Source organism: Lotus japonicus, chromosome 3 (genome assembly GCF_012489685.1).
Source record: "Lotus japonicus ecotype B-129 chromosome 3, LjGifu_v1.2".
NCBI classification, from domain to species: Eukaryota; Viridiplantae; Streptophyta; class Magnoliopsida; order Fabales; family Fabaceae; genus Lotus; species Lotus japonicus.
In genome coordinates, this window is record NC_080043.1 from 18,888,515 (window position 1) to 18,907,939 (window position 19,425).

The 19,425-nt window shown below is 38.6% G+C and overlaps 2 protein-coding genes across 2 annotated transcripts; one reads left to right on the top strand and one right to left on the bottom strand.

The window, feature by feature from the left end:
- Positions 1-1,864: 1,864 nt before the first annotated feature.
- On the bottom strand, positions 1,865-3,803 carry LOC130743719 (uncharacterized). The gene is made up of 5 exons (XM_057595947.1): positions 3,482-3,803; positions 3,369-3,430; positions 2,841-3,283; positions 2,435-2,720; positions 1,865-2,257 (listed from the first exon to the last, which is right to left on the bottom strand). Exons 1-5 carry the CDS (start codon positions 3,801-3,803, stop codon positions 1,865-1,867), a joined length of 1,506 nt encoding a protein of 501 aa, XP_057451930.1.
- A 5,615-nt stretch (positions 3,804-9,418) lies between these two features.
- On the top strand, positions 9,419-18,831 carry LOC130748724 (cold-responsive protein kinase 1-like). The gene is made up of 7 exons (XM_057601971.1): positions 9,419-9,726; positions 10,715-10,860; positions 10,980-11,095; positions 11,225-11,435; positions 11,667-11,904; positions 17,135-17,285; positions 18,221-18,831. Exons 2-7 carry the CDS (start codon positions 10,788-10,790, stop codon positions 18,602-18,604), a joined length of 1,173 nt encoding a protein of 390 aa, XP_057457954.1. The 5' UTR covers positions 9,419-9,726; positions 10,715-10,787; the 3' UTR covers positions 18,605-18,831.
- The last annotated feature ends 594 nt before the right edge of the window (positions 18,832-19,425 follow it).

Consider the following 19,425-nt stretch of genomic DNA (forward strand, 5'->3'; position numbering starts at 1 on the left):
ATATGGAGACATTTGGTGTTGATAATTTTGAAAATTGCCACCGGGGTGATGCGATTGGTTTTGAGGTGGATATGGAGACATTTGGTGTTGAGAAATTTGAAAATTGCCTCGGGTGTGACGCGCTTGGTTGTGAGGAGGAAATGACGGCGTAGGTCGAAACACCTGTGAAGGTTGGTTTCCTTGTTGTAACACCGGCGGAGGTTGAGAACTTTCATTGGTGGGAAGTGTTTGATCGTCCAACAAATCATAGTATTGTTGATAATGTTGGTGATCCATTTTGAATTGATGTGTAAAATGATGAAGTGCACACTATATATAATGTATAAAAGCTGAAAATGGGAGAGAAACGGTCTGATAACCGGCCAAACCAGTCAGACAACCTAAAACGGTTAAAAAACCGGCTCCAGCCGGTCAAAACCGGTCTGCAACCGGTCCACAACGGGAGGGTGACCTGCCCAGCAGGTCACCCTATATATAAACCCATCAAGAGCCCCATTTGTGAACCCTAGCCGCCTCTCCCCCTCCCCCCCCCCTCGAAACCCTCTTCTCCTCCCCTCTTCTCTTCTTCTTCTTCTCCTCCCCTCTTCTCTTCTCTTCTTCTTCTTCTCCCCTCTGAAACCCAACCCACCTCTGCAACCCCACCACCACCACTGAAACCCAACCCACCGAAAGCCTCTTCTTCTTCTTCTCCTCCCCTCTTCTCTTCTTCTCCCCTGCCTCCTCGAAACCCCCTTCCCTTCTTCTCCCCTCTTCTCTTCTTCTTCTTCTCCCCTCTGAAACCCAACCCACCTCTGCAACCCCACCACCACCACTGAAACCCAACCCACCGAAACCCAACCTCACCACTGAAACCCAAAACCCACCTCACCACCACTGAAACCCAAAACCCACCTCACCCCCACCGAAACCCAACCCACATCACCGCCTCAAACACCCACCACCACAGCCAAAATCCACCTCACCGCCCCCAAATCGACTTACCACCACCCAAATCGGAGCCACCAGATCATATCAGGGGAAAGGAAGCCCCTTTTCGCACATTCAAGTCTCCCTTTCAACAAGATCGGACATGCAAGGCTCAGAATTTTTTTTTTTCCTATGTAAATATCAGTTGCAGTGTAAAAGTTTGATTTTGGTTGTAAAGTTTGGATTTTTTTTTAAAAGAATTGATTTTGGTTTTGTTCTTGTGTTAGTTTATTTCAAATTTGTTCTTCTTCTTCTTCCCTTCTACCGTTTCTTCCCTCTGAAAGTAGTTGATGAGGAGCATGTGAGAGAAAATAATCGTTTTTTAATATAAGAGCTCATTAAGCAGGAGCTCTTGCAGAAGAGCCTCTGGACTGTAGCTAAGAGCTTTAAGGCTCTCTCCAATGCAGGGAAAAAATAAGAGCCGGCTCTTAGCAACTCCAGCTGGCCTAAGAGCCCAGCGTTGGAGTTGCTCTAAAGGACATTGGCAATTTTGTAACTGTATGTCTCCCCACTAGTAACGTAAGGGCTGGAGCAAAAACAGTTAAACAGTTCTATCCTCCTTCACATGCACTCATAGCCAAGGTTGTCAGACTCGTGAGTCTAAGCAGACTCGTTTTGAGTAGGTAGGCTCGACGAGACTCGAGTCTACCAGAAATGAAAATTTACTAAGTATAACCCTGTCACATGAAGAATAATACAAACATATAATCTAATTATAAGAGCTTCCAAGATGCATTTAATCAAATAAACTCAAAATCCAACTTCATAATAAAGGAAATAAACAAAGTTTAACAAAGTACCAAACCATAAGTTAAGTAGTAAGTACCAAAATAAAGTACATACTTAAAGTACCACAACAAAAGCATTAAAACAAAGTACATAAAATTTAGATGAAAAGTCATTCTTCCATTCCATGATCATCACCATCATCATCTTCAGATTCTCCTCCATCATCATTGCCATCGGCATCATCTTCATCAGAATTAGATGAAAAGTTTTGTCTAATTCCACTTGCATTAGTATAACTAATACTTCCTCCAACATCATCCAAATCAACATTAACATCATTATCATTAAGATGTTCAAGTCCAACTTCTTCATTCAGTTCATTGACATTAACATCTTCTTCTTCCTCAGTTATCCACTCATCATCTGAAGCAACTTCCTCAAAAGAACAAGAGGCAAAAACATTTCTCTTTTTTGGTTTATTCTTCAACTTCAAGTTGTACATGACATAAACCAAATCATTCATCTTCTTTTGGTGCAATTTATTCCTTTTCTTTGTATGCACCTAGAAATAAAACATAAGTTTACAATTTCATTATTATCTAAAAATATCATAACTTCCTAAATTATAAGCCATATATATTAATATATAGAAACAAAGTGAGATACAAGTCAAACATATCATTTCAAATGCGCTCCAATTGCTCTCACGCCCGGAAGAACTACAAGTCAAGCTTAGAACCCGAATGGAAAAATTCCTTAGTTCGGGACAATGATCTCCATAAGACTCCCACCATTCTGCTGGAGTCAGAGTCTTCCTAACACTTTGTGCATCTTCTAGTCCAAACATGCCTTTTCTTTTATGAAACTCAATAAGTTGGGCATGCATCTTTTTCCTCTCCATGGCATTGGGTACCATTTTTATCATGCAACTGTATAACCCTTCTTTGACCTCAACATCTTCTTTTTTGAAATTAGAATCCCAATGGAAGTAGGGATTAAGATAATATCCAGCTGCATGTAAGGGCCTATGAAGTTGTTTATCTCACCTCTCATCAATGATTTTCCATACAGACTCACAATATAAAGAGAACATTTAGTTTCAAGAAAGAGTGAAAATAATCTATGAATAAGGAAAACGTATTTACCTTTTATTGACATCCTTGAAGTTTGTTCTTATCTTCTCTTTAGCGGTATCAATTGCATCATATATGAAACCCATGGCGGGTTTTTCATCTGAATCCACCAAGCGAAGGAATTCTATCATAGGACCAGCAGCCTTGAGACATATCACTATGTTCTTCCAAAATTGAGAATCCTTTACTATTCTTTGCACATTTTTCCCCTCTGTTGAAGTAGCAAACTTAGTTGATCTCCAATCATCTGAATCAAACATGGCCCTCAATGGTGTTTCGAGTTCTCTAAGACAAGATAGAGTCAAATATGCTATGGCAAAGCGAGTCGCACCAGGCCTAATCAAGTCCCTCCCAGAAGTCTCTTTCCTCAACAAAGTAATAAGCATAGTCCTGGAATATATGTAGGTGGTGATATTTCTTCCCTTCTTTATAGTGACTTTATGCACATTCAAAATCTTCTAATATCAAGTACAAATGATCTATTGTTTTCATCAACTTTTCTCCCGTTGCTTTGTAATTTGCAGCATTATCAGTAACTACCTGAACAACATTTTCTGCTCCAACATAATTGATAGCATCTTCCAACATTTTTGAAACCTTATCTGTGGTTTTTGAAATGTCAAAAGTGTCCAATGAATACAGAAAAAATGTACCTTTAGGACTGTTTACCATGAAGTTGCAAATTGAGCGCCTCTTCCTATCCGTCCATCCATCAAACATGATTGTGCAACCAGTTTTTTTCCATTCCTCCTTAAACTCATCTCTTATATCATCAGTTCGAGCCACAGCTCGTTTCAAAAACTTTTCTCTAATATCATTATAAGAAGGTGGTTTGAAACCACATCCATATCTCCCAACAGTCTCCAACATCTTTGCAAAAGCAGGATTTTTCACCACATTGAAAGAAAGACCACTTGTGTAGAAAAATTCAGCAATTTCATCATAAGCTTGCTCCTTCAAGTCTTTTTTCAGCATTTCATTCAAATGTTGTTGCACCCCTCCTCCACTACTCTTTCCCTTTGATGTGAAGCTAAGAAGACTTTTCCCTTTGCTTTAAATTTGATGCCTAGCAATCAACCTCCACTTCATTTTCTGCACTAATGTCAATCAAATGCCTCTTTTTTTTGCATCTTGAGCATTAGACACAATTTGCTTAAATAATTGCATTACATCATCTGGGACACTAACACATCGCCCAACATCTCCTCCATAACAAGCAAGGTGTAACTTGAACCTATTAATTCCTCCCCAGAATTTGGTATGACAATAGTTGCAGCGAACTTTTTTGCCATTTCCAAGAACATTTATCCCATGTTTTCACCTAGGATCATTTCTTCTTCCGGGATAGTTCGGTCTTCCTCTTACATTAGAAGAATCAGTAGCAGCATTAACAAAGTTTTGTGAATTTTCAGCCCCTGACATTGCACTCACTCACTGTTCGATCTATCCCAGAAAACAAAAATAGCAAGTAAGCAAATTACTCACTCACACAGGCACAACTCACTGTCTCAGAATAAAAGAACATGAAAATGAAAAAAAAAACAAAAGAACTGATAGTCACAGAAATAGAAGGTCACGAACAGTAGGAGATGTAAGTGAACAAACAGAAATAGGGAACATAAGCATTATTGAGAGCAGCAAATTAACAAACAATAACAAAGAAAGAGGAGATGAAAGCAAATGCAAAGGAAGAAGGAAGAAGCAAACGCAAACACAAACGCAAAAAAGAAAACAAAGGCAGAGGAGCTTGCTTACCCACGAACAGGGATGAAGGAAGAAGGAGACGCGAGACTCAGCGGCGGCGCGGGGCGGCGGCGCGAGACGGCGGCGGTGGGAGACTGTGGAAGAACGAGAACGAACGCAGAGAAGGAGAACGAAACACGATAGAGGAACTCAGGAAAGGTTTGAAATTAGGTTTAGTTTGAGGATTTTTATTAAATTTGGGATTTATTAACTTAAAAAATAATAATAACCCTTGACTCGGTGACTCGGTCTTGACTCGCGAGTCAACCGAGTTAGATCGAGTCTGACCGAGTCTGGGCAAAAAACGAGTCTACCACCGAGTCGACTCGTTTTTCCTATGTAGACTCGCGAGTCTACCGAGTCACCGAGTTAACTCGCGAGTCTGACAACCTTGCTCATAGCGTCCATTCACCATAACTCTTCTCAAGGGTGGTGGAGGGTTGAACAACCATAGTACAAGGTAAAGTAAATTTTCTCTCTATTTAGGAAACGACATTAGCAGTGAACTTTGTCCTTGCGCGGTTTGGAAAATAATCTACACGACTATATATGTTGGAAAGTCTGGTCATAATTCTCTCAGCCTAGAGATACAAGCTGTCAAGCATGGTCTCCAACTTCTTTGGAGCATGAATATCAAGAAACACTAAAGAATATGGTGATTTACCGACGAATAAAAAGTCATCGATAAATGACTTTATGTTGGGCGCCAATGTTCTAGAATAAACTTTAAGACAGAGAACGACTGAGCAAAATACTTAGTGTCTGTTTGGTTTTCAGTTTGGAATTCAGTTTGAAGCATTGGAATTCAAGATCATGATTTCTAATGCACATTCAACCAACAGAATGCACTTGTTAGGTTGAGTGAATGTGCTTTCACATTCACCCAACTGAAAACCAATCAGGCTCTTAGTGTATATTCAAGTGGAAAAGTGAACATGCTTAGACCTACGAAGGTCTCCCTTCTTATAGCAGGCATACCTCTTAACCCAAGATCTAGTGTCTATTACATGGTTGGTTGACTAAAGCTGACAGGTCGCACCAATTAGGATGGAGGTCCTGACTATTCCCCTAATCTTGTCGTGATATAAGGATGTCCAACTGTCATGTTGACTTTGCAAACTATCTTGAAGTTGGATGGGCCTTTGAAGTAGCTCATCCGGTCCAACAACAAGGGCTTGTCCGCTTGGCCCACATCATCAGGACTGTCCACTGTGGACTTCTGACTATCCTCCTCCAAGCCCAACCAACATGAAACTCAACCATCCGGCCCAGATCCAATAGTGTTCGATATAATTGATCTTCAAAATTAAGCAAATGTTTTCAAATGGTCCTTCTAGACGTACTACTATGAAGCAGAAAAATCAAAATATAATCTAGATAGATGGGAGGTGTGCAAAAAATACGCACGTATAAGTATTATTTGACTTAATATTATTATATATTATCTTAACTTTAACATATATTGTAATTGTGTTTGGCCGTCATATCGATGGTTTTGTGGCCGTTGGTGAAACTTCATTACCAAGGCTTTTCGTGCTTACTTACGGTTTTTAGCCAACAGTAATATGTCGTTTTCTTGGTGAAAGCTTTTTTTTATGGGACGTCCAACTCTGGCATATTTCGAGGGATATGTGAATGAGCCTACTAATTGTCTTACAGGGATGAAAGCTAGTTTGCAGTGCGGTTTTACTATCCTTGATTGATCCTCATGAAGGAGTTGTGTCTATGTTATTGAAGGATGTTGTAGGCGTTTAGTTTAGTCGGTTTAATTTTCTCATTTACCGGAAATTAAAATGAAAAATAACACAAAATAATTGGAAATATGCATAAAATAAATTGTATTAGTTAATTTTCTTATAAAATTATCACACATCAGAAAACGGCTATACACACATAATAATGATCATTAAAAAAATGTTTATCTATTTTTTTTAGTACACCAGAGAGATAAATTACACCCTTCAGAGATTAATCTTTGAACCTCGCACACCCAACTCATATGTCCCCTAACTCTCACCACTTGAGCTATTATTTGGAGATAAAAAATGTTTATCCATTGAACCAGAAAAAGATTGACGATACTTTAATTTCAAGAATATTTTACAAAAGTTGTTAAGGAAGAAAACCTTGTAGTTGATTAGTACTATTTTCCGAATTTAAATTCAAAGTAAATGACAGCTGAAGTAAAGTATCAATTTTGACAAATGAAAATATAGCACACACAACACGCAGCCATCTGCAATATGCGACGACAACATGGGTTTGTTGATAAGTACTAAATAATTTGCGTTCAGACATGGGACTTTGTCTAATGTGATCTGGTATGTACAACTACTTATCATTATCAATTAATTTATTTTTTTCTAAATGATGCTGCTTTTATTTTAGATTTTTTCCCGAAGTTAACCGCAGGAGGGTTGACCAAAGATTTATTTTTTATTTTTTAGAGTTAGAAATGAAATCTCTAACCATCAATTTAGTTAAAAAAAAAGGAAGTATTAAACCACCAAGTCAATCTACTTATTTTTGTTTTTACTTTAGATATGAGTTCGTGGATAGTATCAAATGTTGAGGAATAAGTTACATGAAAATTACTTTTAAAAAAGAAGTTACATGAATTTTTTCAAATAATTAGTGGCGCCGTTTATTTATTTATATATTGATTAATTACTGGAAAAGGTGTTAAATTAGGAAATATGAATGTGAATCATCTAGGAAAGCCCCTATATAATCCTGAAAAATCAAATGCCTATATATGTTGCATGAATTCCCAGTTGAAAGCATTAGCTTTTCTCACTCACCTGTAGCAGCAGAGTATGTATGTGTTTCCCCTTTTCTACGTAGATGTGTAATGTAAAGTATAACAGAATATTCTCTATGCACATCGTAAAATTATCAAAGGTCGATAACTAATTAAAAATTAAAAGCCGGCCGGTTCAAACTTGATCAGCGTGTTTGAAAATTATATTGTCAAAATCACGTATCATTTGAAAATATTAAAATTACATATGAGCTTGCATTAACTTTGTTTCAGTTCACACACGATTTTATCCATTAAAAAATGAACCAAATAGCCACGTTCATATTAGCACTAATTAGATGTTTATATACCACCAGGCGCTTTAAATCAAGTGGCTTTAAATTGAGAGGAGTTGTTCTAATTTAATTTAAGCATAGATTTTAGATTCTCGGTACATGCAAGTGACAATTTTTCTGTGAATAAACTCGAAAATTTTGATTGATACATCATAAATACTCCCTCCGTCCCCATATATAAGTCACTTTTTGAGAGTTTTTTTAGTCTCAAAATATAAGTCACTTTATAATACCAATGCAGCATTTAATATTTTTTTTTCCAAACTTACCCTCATATTTAATATGAAAGAGATAATGTAATTTTGAAAAGAAATTAATTTGGAGAGAAGTTGATGGGTAATCTAGGAAACTCAATAAAACTTTTTACAAATTTAATGCTAGCAACTTCTTTTCTTAATCCTAGAGAATTAGGTAAAAGTGACTTATAAATGAGGACGGACGGAGTATATGTTTTTAAAGTAAAAATATTAGTACATGATTCCTTTAAGTAAGATTTCGTGTTCGAGTCTTATATATGAAAAAAAATCATAGTGAAAGAGTTAGTTTCGCTGGGATGTGCGTATTTCCGACTCGAACATAATTATCTTTCATAGTAGAGGATCAATGACGGGTCCGAAAATTTTGTATTATAGCGTGCAACATATACATATAAAATTGTAACATTAAAAATATAACATACTACTATTAAAAGTTTGAATGTAGACAGTATTCGGGGAATAAGCATCGACTAACTCTGTGCCAGCAGCCGCGGTAAGACAGAGGATGCAAGTATTATCCGTAATGATTGGGTGTAAAGCGTCTGTAAGTGGCTTTTTAAGTTCGCCGTCAAATCCCAGGGCTCAACCCTAAACAGGTGGTGGAAACTACTAGTGTTCGTTATGAGAAGAAGTATAATATTTTTTTAAAATTAGATTCTAAAAATCGTTTTTTTAATTGAATCTATGGATTGGGTCAATTGCAGGTCATGAGATTTTTAATTAAAAAATACATATATATAATAAACTTGAATTTTTGCATTGAATACATTAAGCAATAATAAAAATTTCTTTGTATTAATACATTAAATAATAAAATTTCCGCCCTTTGTCATTTTTTTGGTTCCGCCTCTAACTGAACTCAATGCTAAAGGGCTTGAGGTTGAGGAGAAGATGATTACTCCAATTTTCTTCTTTTGATAAAAATTTTCATTGCTAAACTTAAAATCAATGTCATCGATATTTGGATATTTATTTTATGCATCGAAAAATAACAAGGACAACAAAATTGAGGAACTAACATTGAATCTCGCAATATGATAGTTTCAAGCTCATGGTTCGAAGAACAAGCTCCACCCTACCAACATTGTTCCTCACCAAATTTAACTAATCAATCAACAGTTGTGTTGCACTCTCTCGGAATCCACTAATCGAATAGTGATCAACCAATCCCACCCGAAGTAGACACTTGATGTCTCTTAAAATGGCTAAGAAACTCTCAAAATTCAGCTACTCCAGAGCATTCACCGGATTTCTAGAATCGGTTTCACACACCACTTTCATGCAACCTCGATTCCAAGCCATGGAGACAATAAAAAACGCTAGAGCCTCATTCATTCAATTCTAATGATCCATTTAAATAATACTATAAGAATCTAAAATTCAATGAGGTTTAATGTCCACCCTAATCTCCACCCGCATTAAAAACTAATAACAAATAGCCACGTTGATTATAAGAGGGTGGTAGTAGTTGTGCTGAAAGGAAAAAGGAGGTGTGATGAATTAATGTGGACAGAGTTTACGTAGTACTACTACTGTTGTTGTTGTACGGAAAAATTAATACACAAGAATTGTTCAAGCAAGCAAGCAGCCACGGTTGTCGTTGTAGGAATATTCAAAGGAAGCAGCACGCGTCGTGGCTCATCGCTTCATATCATCAATTCACCCCCAACAGCACACAACCAACTAACTCAACCCCATCTTCACGCTTAGATTCTCTCCTTCAAAACTTGTCTCCTTCTTCACCAAACCAAACTCATCTCAAATTCTACCACTCTCTCTTCTTCTTTGCTCCACCCTCTCAGGTATGTTCCTACTGCTCTGTTTATATTTCTCCTATATATGTCCTTGAGAAACTTGCAAATATTTTTTTTAAATTTTTGGTTTCCGGGGTAGATGAAGTTTTCGTTCTTTTTTTCCTGCTTTCTTCCTTTGGTTCTTTGAGCTATGAAAAACAGCACAAACTCAACTATTTATGTCTTGTGGCATTGGGTATGGTATACTTTATGCTCAAATGAAGTCTAGGTAAAGGCAATCCGATGTCTAAGTTAGTGGTTGAGCCGGGTCTTTTATACCTACTCGTAGGGCTGGGTAACCCCGGGAGGTGTCATGAGTGCCTAGACTCCGAGCGTATTTCCACTATTGGATCTCTCTAGGACACTTGTTGTGTGTAGAGATTTGACAATCGGGGGCTCCTCGTTAGTGGGGACTAAATCTCGAGCCTGGTACCTAGCCTGTGCAGCTAGCCCATAGGGTTAGCGATGAGATGGGTGAAGTGATCAGGATCTTATCCCTACTGAGGGGTTAGCCTGGCCCGGCTAGATATTACCCAGAGTGTCGTTGGACTAGATGGTCAGGTCTCAAACCTCGATTGAGGCCTGTTGTGTGATCGACCTAGGGGTTGGTCGGCTGTGAAGTCTCCCGGAACACATATCTTATTCAGAAAATCTGATAATTGATATCTGAGCCTCATTGTAGTTTAGTTATGACTTATGACTAGGCTTCATTTCTTTTGCAATTCACTCACCTCTTTTATGATAGGCTCTGTTTCAATATCATTGGAATGTAATTGTAAATATTGGTGTCAAAACTAGAGATATGATATGAATTATTACTTTTGTTAGTTTGTGTGTCACATACTCACATTTGCTCTAGAAACATGAATCTACTTTATTATGCTCATGCAAAGCCTCAGAACTTTGCATTTATCTTTGTCATGTTTAATGATTTGTGTGGGCTTTCAGCTTCATTCATTATTCTTCAAACTTTGACATTCTTTGATGGTTCAACCAGGTGACTTGGAAGCAATTGATAATACCATTTGACATCAAAACTTAAAAGCTGCTTTCTGATACGCGATTCAGTGATGACCTGTTTTCCTTTCATATTCAATAAGGGGTCTTCTTCAGCTAGAAAAAATCCAGATACTGCTGATGAAGGTAAATTAACTACATCAATGGCAAATTACAATTGATAGTGGTGGCATTCTCGAATTAAGATATATATGATCATATAGTACATTGAAAAAAATCTTACTTGTAATATTAACTGTGAGCAGATATTTCGGACATTCATAATGTTAAGATATATACCTACAAAGAACTAAGAAATGCAACTGAGGATTTTAGTCTGGCCAATAAAATTGGAGAGGGTGGTTTTGGTTCTGTCTACAAGGTAAATTACACTACTTTCAAGTGCTTCTTGCATCATTATAGCAATTTACCTTATCATTGTTTTTTCCTTTCTTTAACTATCAATATCAATTAAACCTTAACTATATTATGGTGGGTCATCACTCATCAGGGACGGCTTAAAGATGGAAAAATCGCTGCTATAAAAGTTCTTTCAGCTCAATCAAGACAAGGGGTGAAGGAGTTCTTGACAGAGATTAATGTGATCTCTGAAATAGAGCATGAAAATTTGGTTAAATTATATGGTTGCTGTGTGGAAAGAAATAACAGGATATTAGTCTACAATTACCTTGAGAATAACAGCCTTTCACAAACTCTTCTAGGTAAACGCTTTTTTTTGTATTAATATAATTATTTGGTAAACCGTCTATGAAGTAGTCCCATTTTCTCAAATCTATGTTCTTAGAATATTAGTGAAGAAAACCTATTGAATAAGCTTTCTGGGAAAAATTGAGAAGAATGACTTACTCCATGGGTTGTTTCATTAAATAGTGTTTGACTCTCAACCTTACTGTAATTAACATTTGCTCAAAAAAATTCCTTTTTACTTCCAGATGGAGGTCATAGTAGTATCTACTTCGATTGGCAAACAAGGACTAGAATATGCATTGGAATTGCAAGGGGGCTTGCTTATCTCCATGAAGAAGTGAGTCCTCATATTGTTCACAGGGACATAAAGGCAAGCAATATTCTACTTGACAAAGACCTTACACCCAAGATTTCTGATTTTGGCCTTGCAAAGCTTATTCCAGCTAACGCCACTCACGTCAGCACTCGTGTAGCAGGAACATTGTAAGTATTGTGATTTACAATCTATGCAGAAATTGTAATTTTTTTTATTTTTTATCTTCCCCTTCCACCTCAATTTCCCAGTTCAAATTCAAGATGTTTTAGTCATACATGGAAGTTAACAACACTAAAAGAGAATTTGTTGTGGTTGGTCAGAATTACATGCTATATTATACTGGAAAATCAGAATCTAGTTGATAGTTTATAACAATCTATATTAATGTCAAATGATGAAATCAAAGTTTCATAATTTTTCATGGCATCTTTTATTGCACTGCTTTGCCGGTGGCATAGGAGTTGAGCTAGCCAGTGCAAGGCACAAATTTGTTATCCAAAAACTGCACTGCTCAAGTAATCTGGCTGGTTCTGAATTCATATGTTTTAACTAAATCTCTGAGTATGTGTCTGTTCGTGTATTGGTTGAGTGCAACTTGAACGGTGTAACACCCCGATTTCGGTGGCGTCACTTTAGTAACCAAATGAAAAACTTAATGCGGAAAAACGTGAATATTTTTTTTTTCGATAATAGAACCAAAGACCGAAAGAAATAAACTCCCAACAAAAGATAACAGAACTAATGTACAATAATAATTTCAGCCCCCGCTGTAAGTAGCAACCTCGTCACGAGTAACCTCCAGTGATGGAAAGTAGAAAAGGGTAACGCCCGTAGGCAAAAGGTACAATCCAAAAGAAAGGTCAAGTGTCTGCAACACTGTCCCTCAAAATAAGAATAAGTCAGCCCAACCGGCCTAAAACAAGACCTCCTAAGTCCAACCAACTCTCTGTGATTCCCGTAAAGAAACCACACAAAAGCTATAGGTGGGAAACTACCCTGTCCCAAAAGAAACAAATGATGTTCAGAGCTAAGACTCTACTCCTACACTAATCTCATCTCGAGGAGCTCACACTAACACTCAATCCTACATGCTAGCGTGATCGTCGTCCGAAATCTGAATTCAGAACAACCTAGTCTATGTACACCATCCGTCCTCCTCTCGCTACCGTGATGCGCTCTTGTTCCAGCATTTCAACCCTAGTTCCTCCCCAAAGGGTGAACCGTCGTGAACCAGTCCGCCAAAGACATCTGACAAAGGGCGTTTGTCCGCCAAAGCACACACAGAAGACGCGAGGGTCAACTCCAAAGAATTATGTAAATAATAGCACCGATAGATACAGACAATAGAATAGCCACTTAGGCTTATAGCTAGGGATAACATCCTAGGGTTGCATATTCCACAATGAATGTAACGACAATAATAACAAATAACATGCATCAAATAGGATTAACAATTATCAATCACACTCAGCAACTAAGTCAGTATGCATGTTGCATGAAATGATATGACGGTTAACCCAGTTAACCAAATGCATTCCGGAAAACGGATGGACATCAAACGGATCAATCCTAGCACCAGCAACGGTGGGACCATTCTGCCCGCGTGCCTCTTACACCAAACATAGGTATGGACATCAACCGAGTCAATCCTAGCACCAGCAACGGTGGGACCATTCTGCTCGCGTGCCTCTGGGATGGACATCAACCGGATCAATCCTAGCACCAGCAACGGTGGGACCATTCTGCCCGCGTGTCTCTTACACCAAACCAAAGTAGCCAGATCAGCCATAACCCGTAGGTCTGCCATTTCGGTCTGCTACAAGAGACGTCTACAAACGCTCTTACACGGCATTCCGGGTCTTATGACCATTTTGGAAACCGACGAGGTCCAGAGTACGTCCTGTGTTAATACCTCATTAATGTTGCATGAATGCAGAATGATTAGTCAAACAACGTCTCCGAATCTCACTCGACACGTCGCCACGTGTTCTAGCTAAATTAAAGTCTCTAAAAGCTTACCCTAAGGTAAAGTCGATTCTGCGACAAAAGACACTTCTTCACAACAACACATAACCCACGATGATCTCCAAATCATCCGACTCATCTCAATCCGATGGTCACAACTGCTCAACGAGCACAGAGTATTACACTCTCGGAAACTAACGGTTTCCCGGACTTATCCCCAGGATAGCCCAACAACGCATAGCTGCTCCAACAGCACAAGAGCATCAACATACTCAACACTTCTCAGCTTCCTCAACGATTGGATCCGACGACACTTCTCGTTTTCCAAAGACTAAGACTTGATCCCAAGCTTGCATCCGAGATTATTATCATTATTTAAAGGTTTAGAGGTTGGTTAATATCTTATGAATTTTCCTTGTAAAAATAGTTTCCTTTTAGTCTTATCGTATTTCCTACGAGTTTCAAAGATCCCATAATCCCAAGTAAATCCCAGAGAATGTCTCGATCCACTAAAACAATAACAAGGCCCGAACTCCGTTCGTCCCGTCAAACTTTCTCAAACTCTCAAAATAAAATCGGCATGACCTGCCCCTTATTCTCACTCCTCAGTATCACAGATATAAGTGTAATAGCATAGTTAAATTAGCACAATCCAACAATCATAGCTCATATATCAACACAACCTAAGTTAACCACATAACACTTAGCATATAGGGCAGATATCACACATCCTAGATTAACCATTTAGCACATAGCATGTGATTCAAACTCAAAAACAATTCAAGCGATAAATGATTATCAATTGTCAGCCGTAGCCTCAGAAAAAATTTCTCAGTCAAACACAAATAAGTGCATAAACAATAAATCAAGTCGAATTCGTCGACACCTAAAGCATTAACTAGTATTCAGTGAGAAGCCCTCACCTTAGCCAATTTCCATACTAAGGTGCAACTCCGATCCGATTACATCTTTATTTGCATATGTTGGCTCGATTCCTCCCATTGTGTAGCTTAGATGCAAGGTGCTTCCGTTCATCGTACGAAAATCAAGTTTCTGAAACTTGTCGGCGAAGAGTCGCCAGAGAAAGTTGCGGCTCACGGGGTTGACGGAGGAACTGTCGCCGGAGACACAAAGGAAGGTTGTTCCTTCATCCTTTCGCGGCCAGAAACTCAACGGCGCTGTCCGTTTCCCCAAAGAGTCGACGGTTTGCCTAGAAAGTTCAGCCGAAGGTCGACGGTGGTTGTCGGGGTCGTCGAATAAAATGACCCAAATACAAAATTGAAGATAGGGTTTTGCTCTCCTCACGACAAGGATCGTAGCAGTATCCTCTGTTTTTCCATCGGTCGCCGGAGTTGACCGGAAAGAGCTCCCGAAGGCGGCAGCGGCGGCGGTCGACGGCGACGGAACGACAATCCGGAATATGGGTTTTGTTGTGAACACCGCAAGGGTTCCAACGTTACTTATCTCGCTGTGAACGGAGGTCCGAGTACACTGGAATCGAAGGTCGAAGTTTGCGATGTCGGCGCGTCGTTATGCTCTGTTTTCACGTCGTTCTCCCCTGTTTTCTTTCATGGTTCCTTTGTCGTTTCTCTTTGCTTGCTTCGTGGCCATGGAGGTGGTGCTCTCGGCTGGAAAGAGAGACCCATGGTGGTGGTTCATGTGGTGCGTCCATGATGGTGTTGTGGGTGGCCATCGGTGGTGGCTTCGTGAGGAAGAAAGAAAAAGAAGAACATGTTGATGATAGTGCTGGCTTCTTGGTTGTTTCATGGTGGAAGATAAGAAGCTTGGTGATGGGGATGGAGTTGTGTAGCTGCTGCAAGTGAATGGAGAAGAAGATGATGGTTGGGGTGCTGCCATGGTGGTTCGTCCATGGTGAGAGGAAGAAGAAATGGTGATGGTGGCCAGCGGTGGCATCTCGTGGAGAGGGAGAAGGGGACGTGAGTGAGAGGTACCATGGTGGTGTGGGGGCTGCACAAGGAGGAAGAAAGAAGGAATGGGCGCTGGTGGGTGCACGTTGGAAAAAGAAAAGAATGGAGATAAAATTGATATATGTTGGTGGTGGTGTTTGCTGCAGCTTTTGGAAAATAAGCAGAAGAAGAAGTAGAAAGGAAAGGAGAAGGGACATAATATATATAGAAGAAGAAGTATGAAATGGGTCAAGGAAGAAAAATGAAGAAAAAGTGTAATGAGAGAGAGAGATGTCGACAGAATGAGGATAGGATGGATAGATATTTAGTAAAGATATTTTCAAAAGATATTTTGTAAACCGGTACAGATTTGTTTAGATATCGGAGGATTTAGCTCATAGAGTTAAGATAAAAATTTGAGAGTGATTTCCGATTCATCCTACTGATTCCAATGTATTCTAGACACGATATTCTCCCCGCTGAATCTTCTAATACTTCAAAGAAATATCGGTATGATTTTTGGTTTTCGAGGCTTGTTTTTAATGCTATATATAGAGGTTGGCAAAACGCGGGAAAATGAAAGTTTCGCGAATCTGATTTTTCCGGCTTCATTCTCCATGAATTCTAAGATAGGTTTTGGCGACATAATACCAAAACTCAAAAGAGGTTTCCTTGTATTTTAGGTGGCTAACGCAAAGTCGGTGTAAAAACTATTTTACCCGATAAGTTACTTTTTGCATCGAATGTCGGAATAGAAAACTTCCTTCTGAAGAAAGATTGAAATCATCAAGAGAAATGGGTGTACGCGTGTAGAATCTTCATTTGAAGCTCTGAATAGAAAAAGTCTTCATCATCGGTTGATTCTAGGGTTTTGAAATACCAGGGTTTCGGTTTCGGCAAACTTCCGATGATTGGAATCGGACGTTCGTAGATCCTAGAGTTTCGCCTCGAAACGATTGTGATATATGGAAAAAGAGAAGTTCTAACATTTCTCTGAAGAATTTTGGAAGAAATTCCTACAGTGTTCCAAGGGTGGAACATAGTTTGATTTCCTAAGGTTCTTGTCCTAGGTTTTAAAACGAATATAAGTCGTGCTATAACTTAAATCGACTCTGATACAATCCTTAGACTTTTCCTGAACTTTCTCCTTCACAAATTTATTTCATTTAGTAAACTCTTGTTCAGGTTTCCCTTCACGATACATCAACCCTAATCGCGAATAAGAATTTTATTCACTTAGCATAAGCATAAAAACTTGGGTCTTACAAACGGACTTTCACTCCCTCTTCATTTGAAGAGTTTCGTTCAGTTTTTAACTTGAAGTGCGTGTTAACGTCGGTTTGCAGTATCCAAACATAGTGTGAGTCATTGGCAGTATTGCTAACCTGGCCGTGTTATTGGGAACATTACCTTCCCCTCGTTACTCGAGAAAGACGAATGCTTCTCTTTTTCTGTTTACATATTGATATAATCTTTTTGATAATTTTTTAAAGCCCGAAACTTACTGATGCATGCTCTATTTCAGAGGTTATTTGGCACCAGAGTATGCAATAGGGGGGAAGCTAACACGGAAAGCAGACATTTACAGTTTTGGCGTCCTCCTTGCAGAGATAATCAGTGGGAGATGCAACACAAATTCACGATTACCATCAGAAGAACAATTTCTTCTAGAAAGGGTATGAATGTCTCATATTTGAGATTCCCAATTGTTTTGCCATATCTTTAGTTGCATCAATTCTTACAACTACATTGCTTCTTCAATCTTCATCTGTTCTAACTAAACTTGAATTTTCCTCGCATTCATTTATTAATTACTTACCTGAAGTCCCCTGTGTTGAAACATGTATGCTCAACTCATCCCTATCTAAAAGTTTTAGGCTTAATTGCAACTTTGGTCCCTGACATTTACAAAAGCCACGATTTTGGTCCCTCACCTAATTTAATTACAAAAATCGTCCCTCACCTAACACTTCGTGAACAACGTTGGTCCAACCGTCAATTTTTTAACGGAAGAAGCTTACGTGGCGTCTGAAAGCTTATGTGGAAGTGCCACTGGCGTCAGAATCGATTTTTCCTCTCCTCTCGGCTGTTTTTTTTATCTCATAGTGAAGCTTTGCTGTTGGGAGGCCTAGTTGTTGGAACGCTGGGATTGAGGTTGTGTCCTATTCCTCTGAGTTTTTTTGTTGTTTTTTCCTCTGAGATGTAGAGGCATGTGCCTCCCTCTCTCCAGTGGCACTTCCACCTAAGTTTTCAAACACCACATAAGCTTCTTCCGTTAAAAAATTGACGGTGGGACCAACTTTGTTCACAGAGTGTTAGGTGAGGGATGATTTTTGTAATTAAATTAGGTGAGGGACCAAAATCGTGGCTTTTATAAATGTCAGGGACCAAAAATGCAATTAAGCCAAAGTTTTAACTCCCTATTTGGGTTGAACTGCGCGTTATATCACATCACTTCTCTCTCTTGTATTTCTGTCTTACTCTCGGTGTAGGGTGGAATTGGGGTGTGAAATTCGCACTTTTTGTAGGCTTTGCATTCCATTGCTTAAGTGTGACTAGAGCATTATGAGATTTTTGGACCTATTCTTATTCTTAGCTAATGTTTTTACAGGCATGGGAACTTTATGAAAGAAAAGAATTAGTAGGGCTGGTAGACATATCATTAAATGGGGAATTCGATGCGGAGCAGGCTTGTCAACTTCTGAAGATTAGCCTCCTTTGCACTCAGGAATCACCAAAGCAAAGGCCATCCATGTCTTCTGTGGTCAACATGCTCACTGGAAAAAGGCATGTTGATGATAGTGGGATAACAAAACCTGCCTTAATTACTGATTTTCTTGACCTCAAAGTTAGAAAGAAAGAGGAAAGTATTACTGACTTGAAGACTACTTCTACAGATGATACTTCCTCTGGCTCAGCCAACCAAGACACTACCATGTCATCATCAGATGCATACACAACTTTCAGCACTGTACGGTATGATCAGAGCATTTAAACATCCATGGAAAAGGCTCTGTCCTTTCATTTGAATATTTTTGTTTAATTAGCTTAGGCTTGTATCCCATGTAAATTTTGCAACCCTTACATACTTTTTGAGTGTTTCTGTTTTGTTTTGTTTTGGATGTAAGGCTCCATGACATAGAAGTTGCTAAATGTGATGTTCTGTAAATATGGACCAGGCTTGTATTCAATGATAAATTTGAGAGACTCTCGATTTTGTTACATCATGTTTCTTTTCTCTCTGTCCCTGGTAATTTCTTTTTTCTGGAACATGCACCCTGCCAGTGCTAAACCCTCACAAAAAAAAAAGCCCTTCAATATCCTGATGCACTTATAGGGTGTTTGGGTCCCTTAATGTAAGAATTTATCCTCCAATGTTCGGAGGTGGCTGACCATTGTGTCTATTGAGATATTTAACAATATCCAACAGGTTTCATAATTGATTCTAATTTTACTCAAAGCTTTTATGGATCATATCGTGTGTATGATTTCCGGATTGATTTTACAGCATTACTATACATGTTCTTATAAATATATTTGAGGCTTAAATACTCTAGAGGTCCCTGAAATTGTCTGTCGTACGAAAATAAGTGCTTGAATTTTTTTTTTCCGATTCCGAATCCCTGGAAATATTTTTTTAATCATAATAAGTTCATACTCGTGTTTCCAGCCTATGTGGCTCAATTTTTGCCGAGTCATTTATTCTACGTGGTTTTTTTTAAATACACATGCATTAAAAAATAAAATTAAACATTTAAATTTAAAATTAAAATCTTTTTAGGGATTTATGGTTAATTAGATTTAGGGATTTAGGGT

What these genes read in the sequence shown, in the direction of transcription:
- LOC130748724 (XM_057601971.1), top strand. Translation starts at nt 10,788, where the DNA reads ATGACCTGTTTTCCTTTCATATTCAATAAGGGGTCTTCTTCAGCTAGA. An exon ending in TCCAGATACTGCTGATGAAG is followed by an intron (nt 10,861 to 10,979) that starts GTAAATTAACTA and finishes AACTGTGAGCAG; the next exon opens with ATATTTCGGACATTCATAAT. An exon ending in AACAATTTCTTCTAGAAAGG is followed by an intron (nt 17,286 to 18,220) that starts GTATGAATGTCT and finishes ATGTTTTTACAG; the next exon opens with GCATGGGAACTTTATGAAAG.
- LOC130743719 (XM_057595947.1), bottom strand. Translation starts at nt 3,803, where the DNA reads ATGCTGAAAAAAGACTTGAAGGAGCAAGCTTATGATGAAATTGCTGAA. An exon ending in GAGCAGAAAATGTTGTTCAG is followed by an intron (nt 3,284 to 3,368) that starts GTAGTTACTGAT and finishes TGATATTAGAAG; the next exon opens with ATTTTGAATGTGCATAAAGT. An exon ending in TAAGGAATTTTTCCATTCGG is followed by an intron (nt 2,258 to 2,434) that starts GTTCTAAGCTTG and finishes TTTTATTTCTAG; the next exon opens with GTGCATACAAAGAAAAGGAA.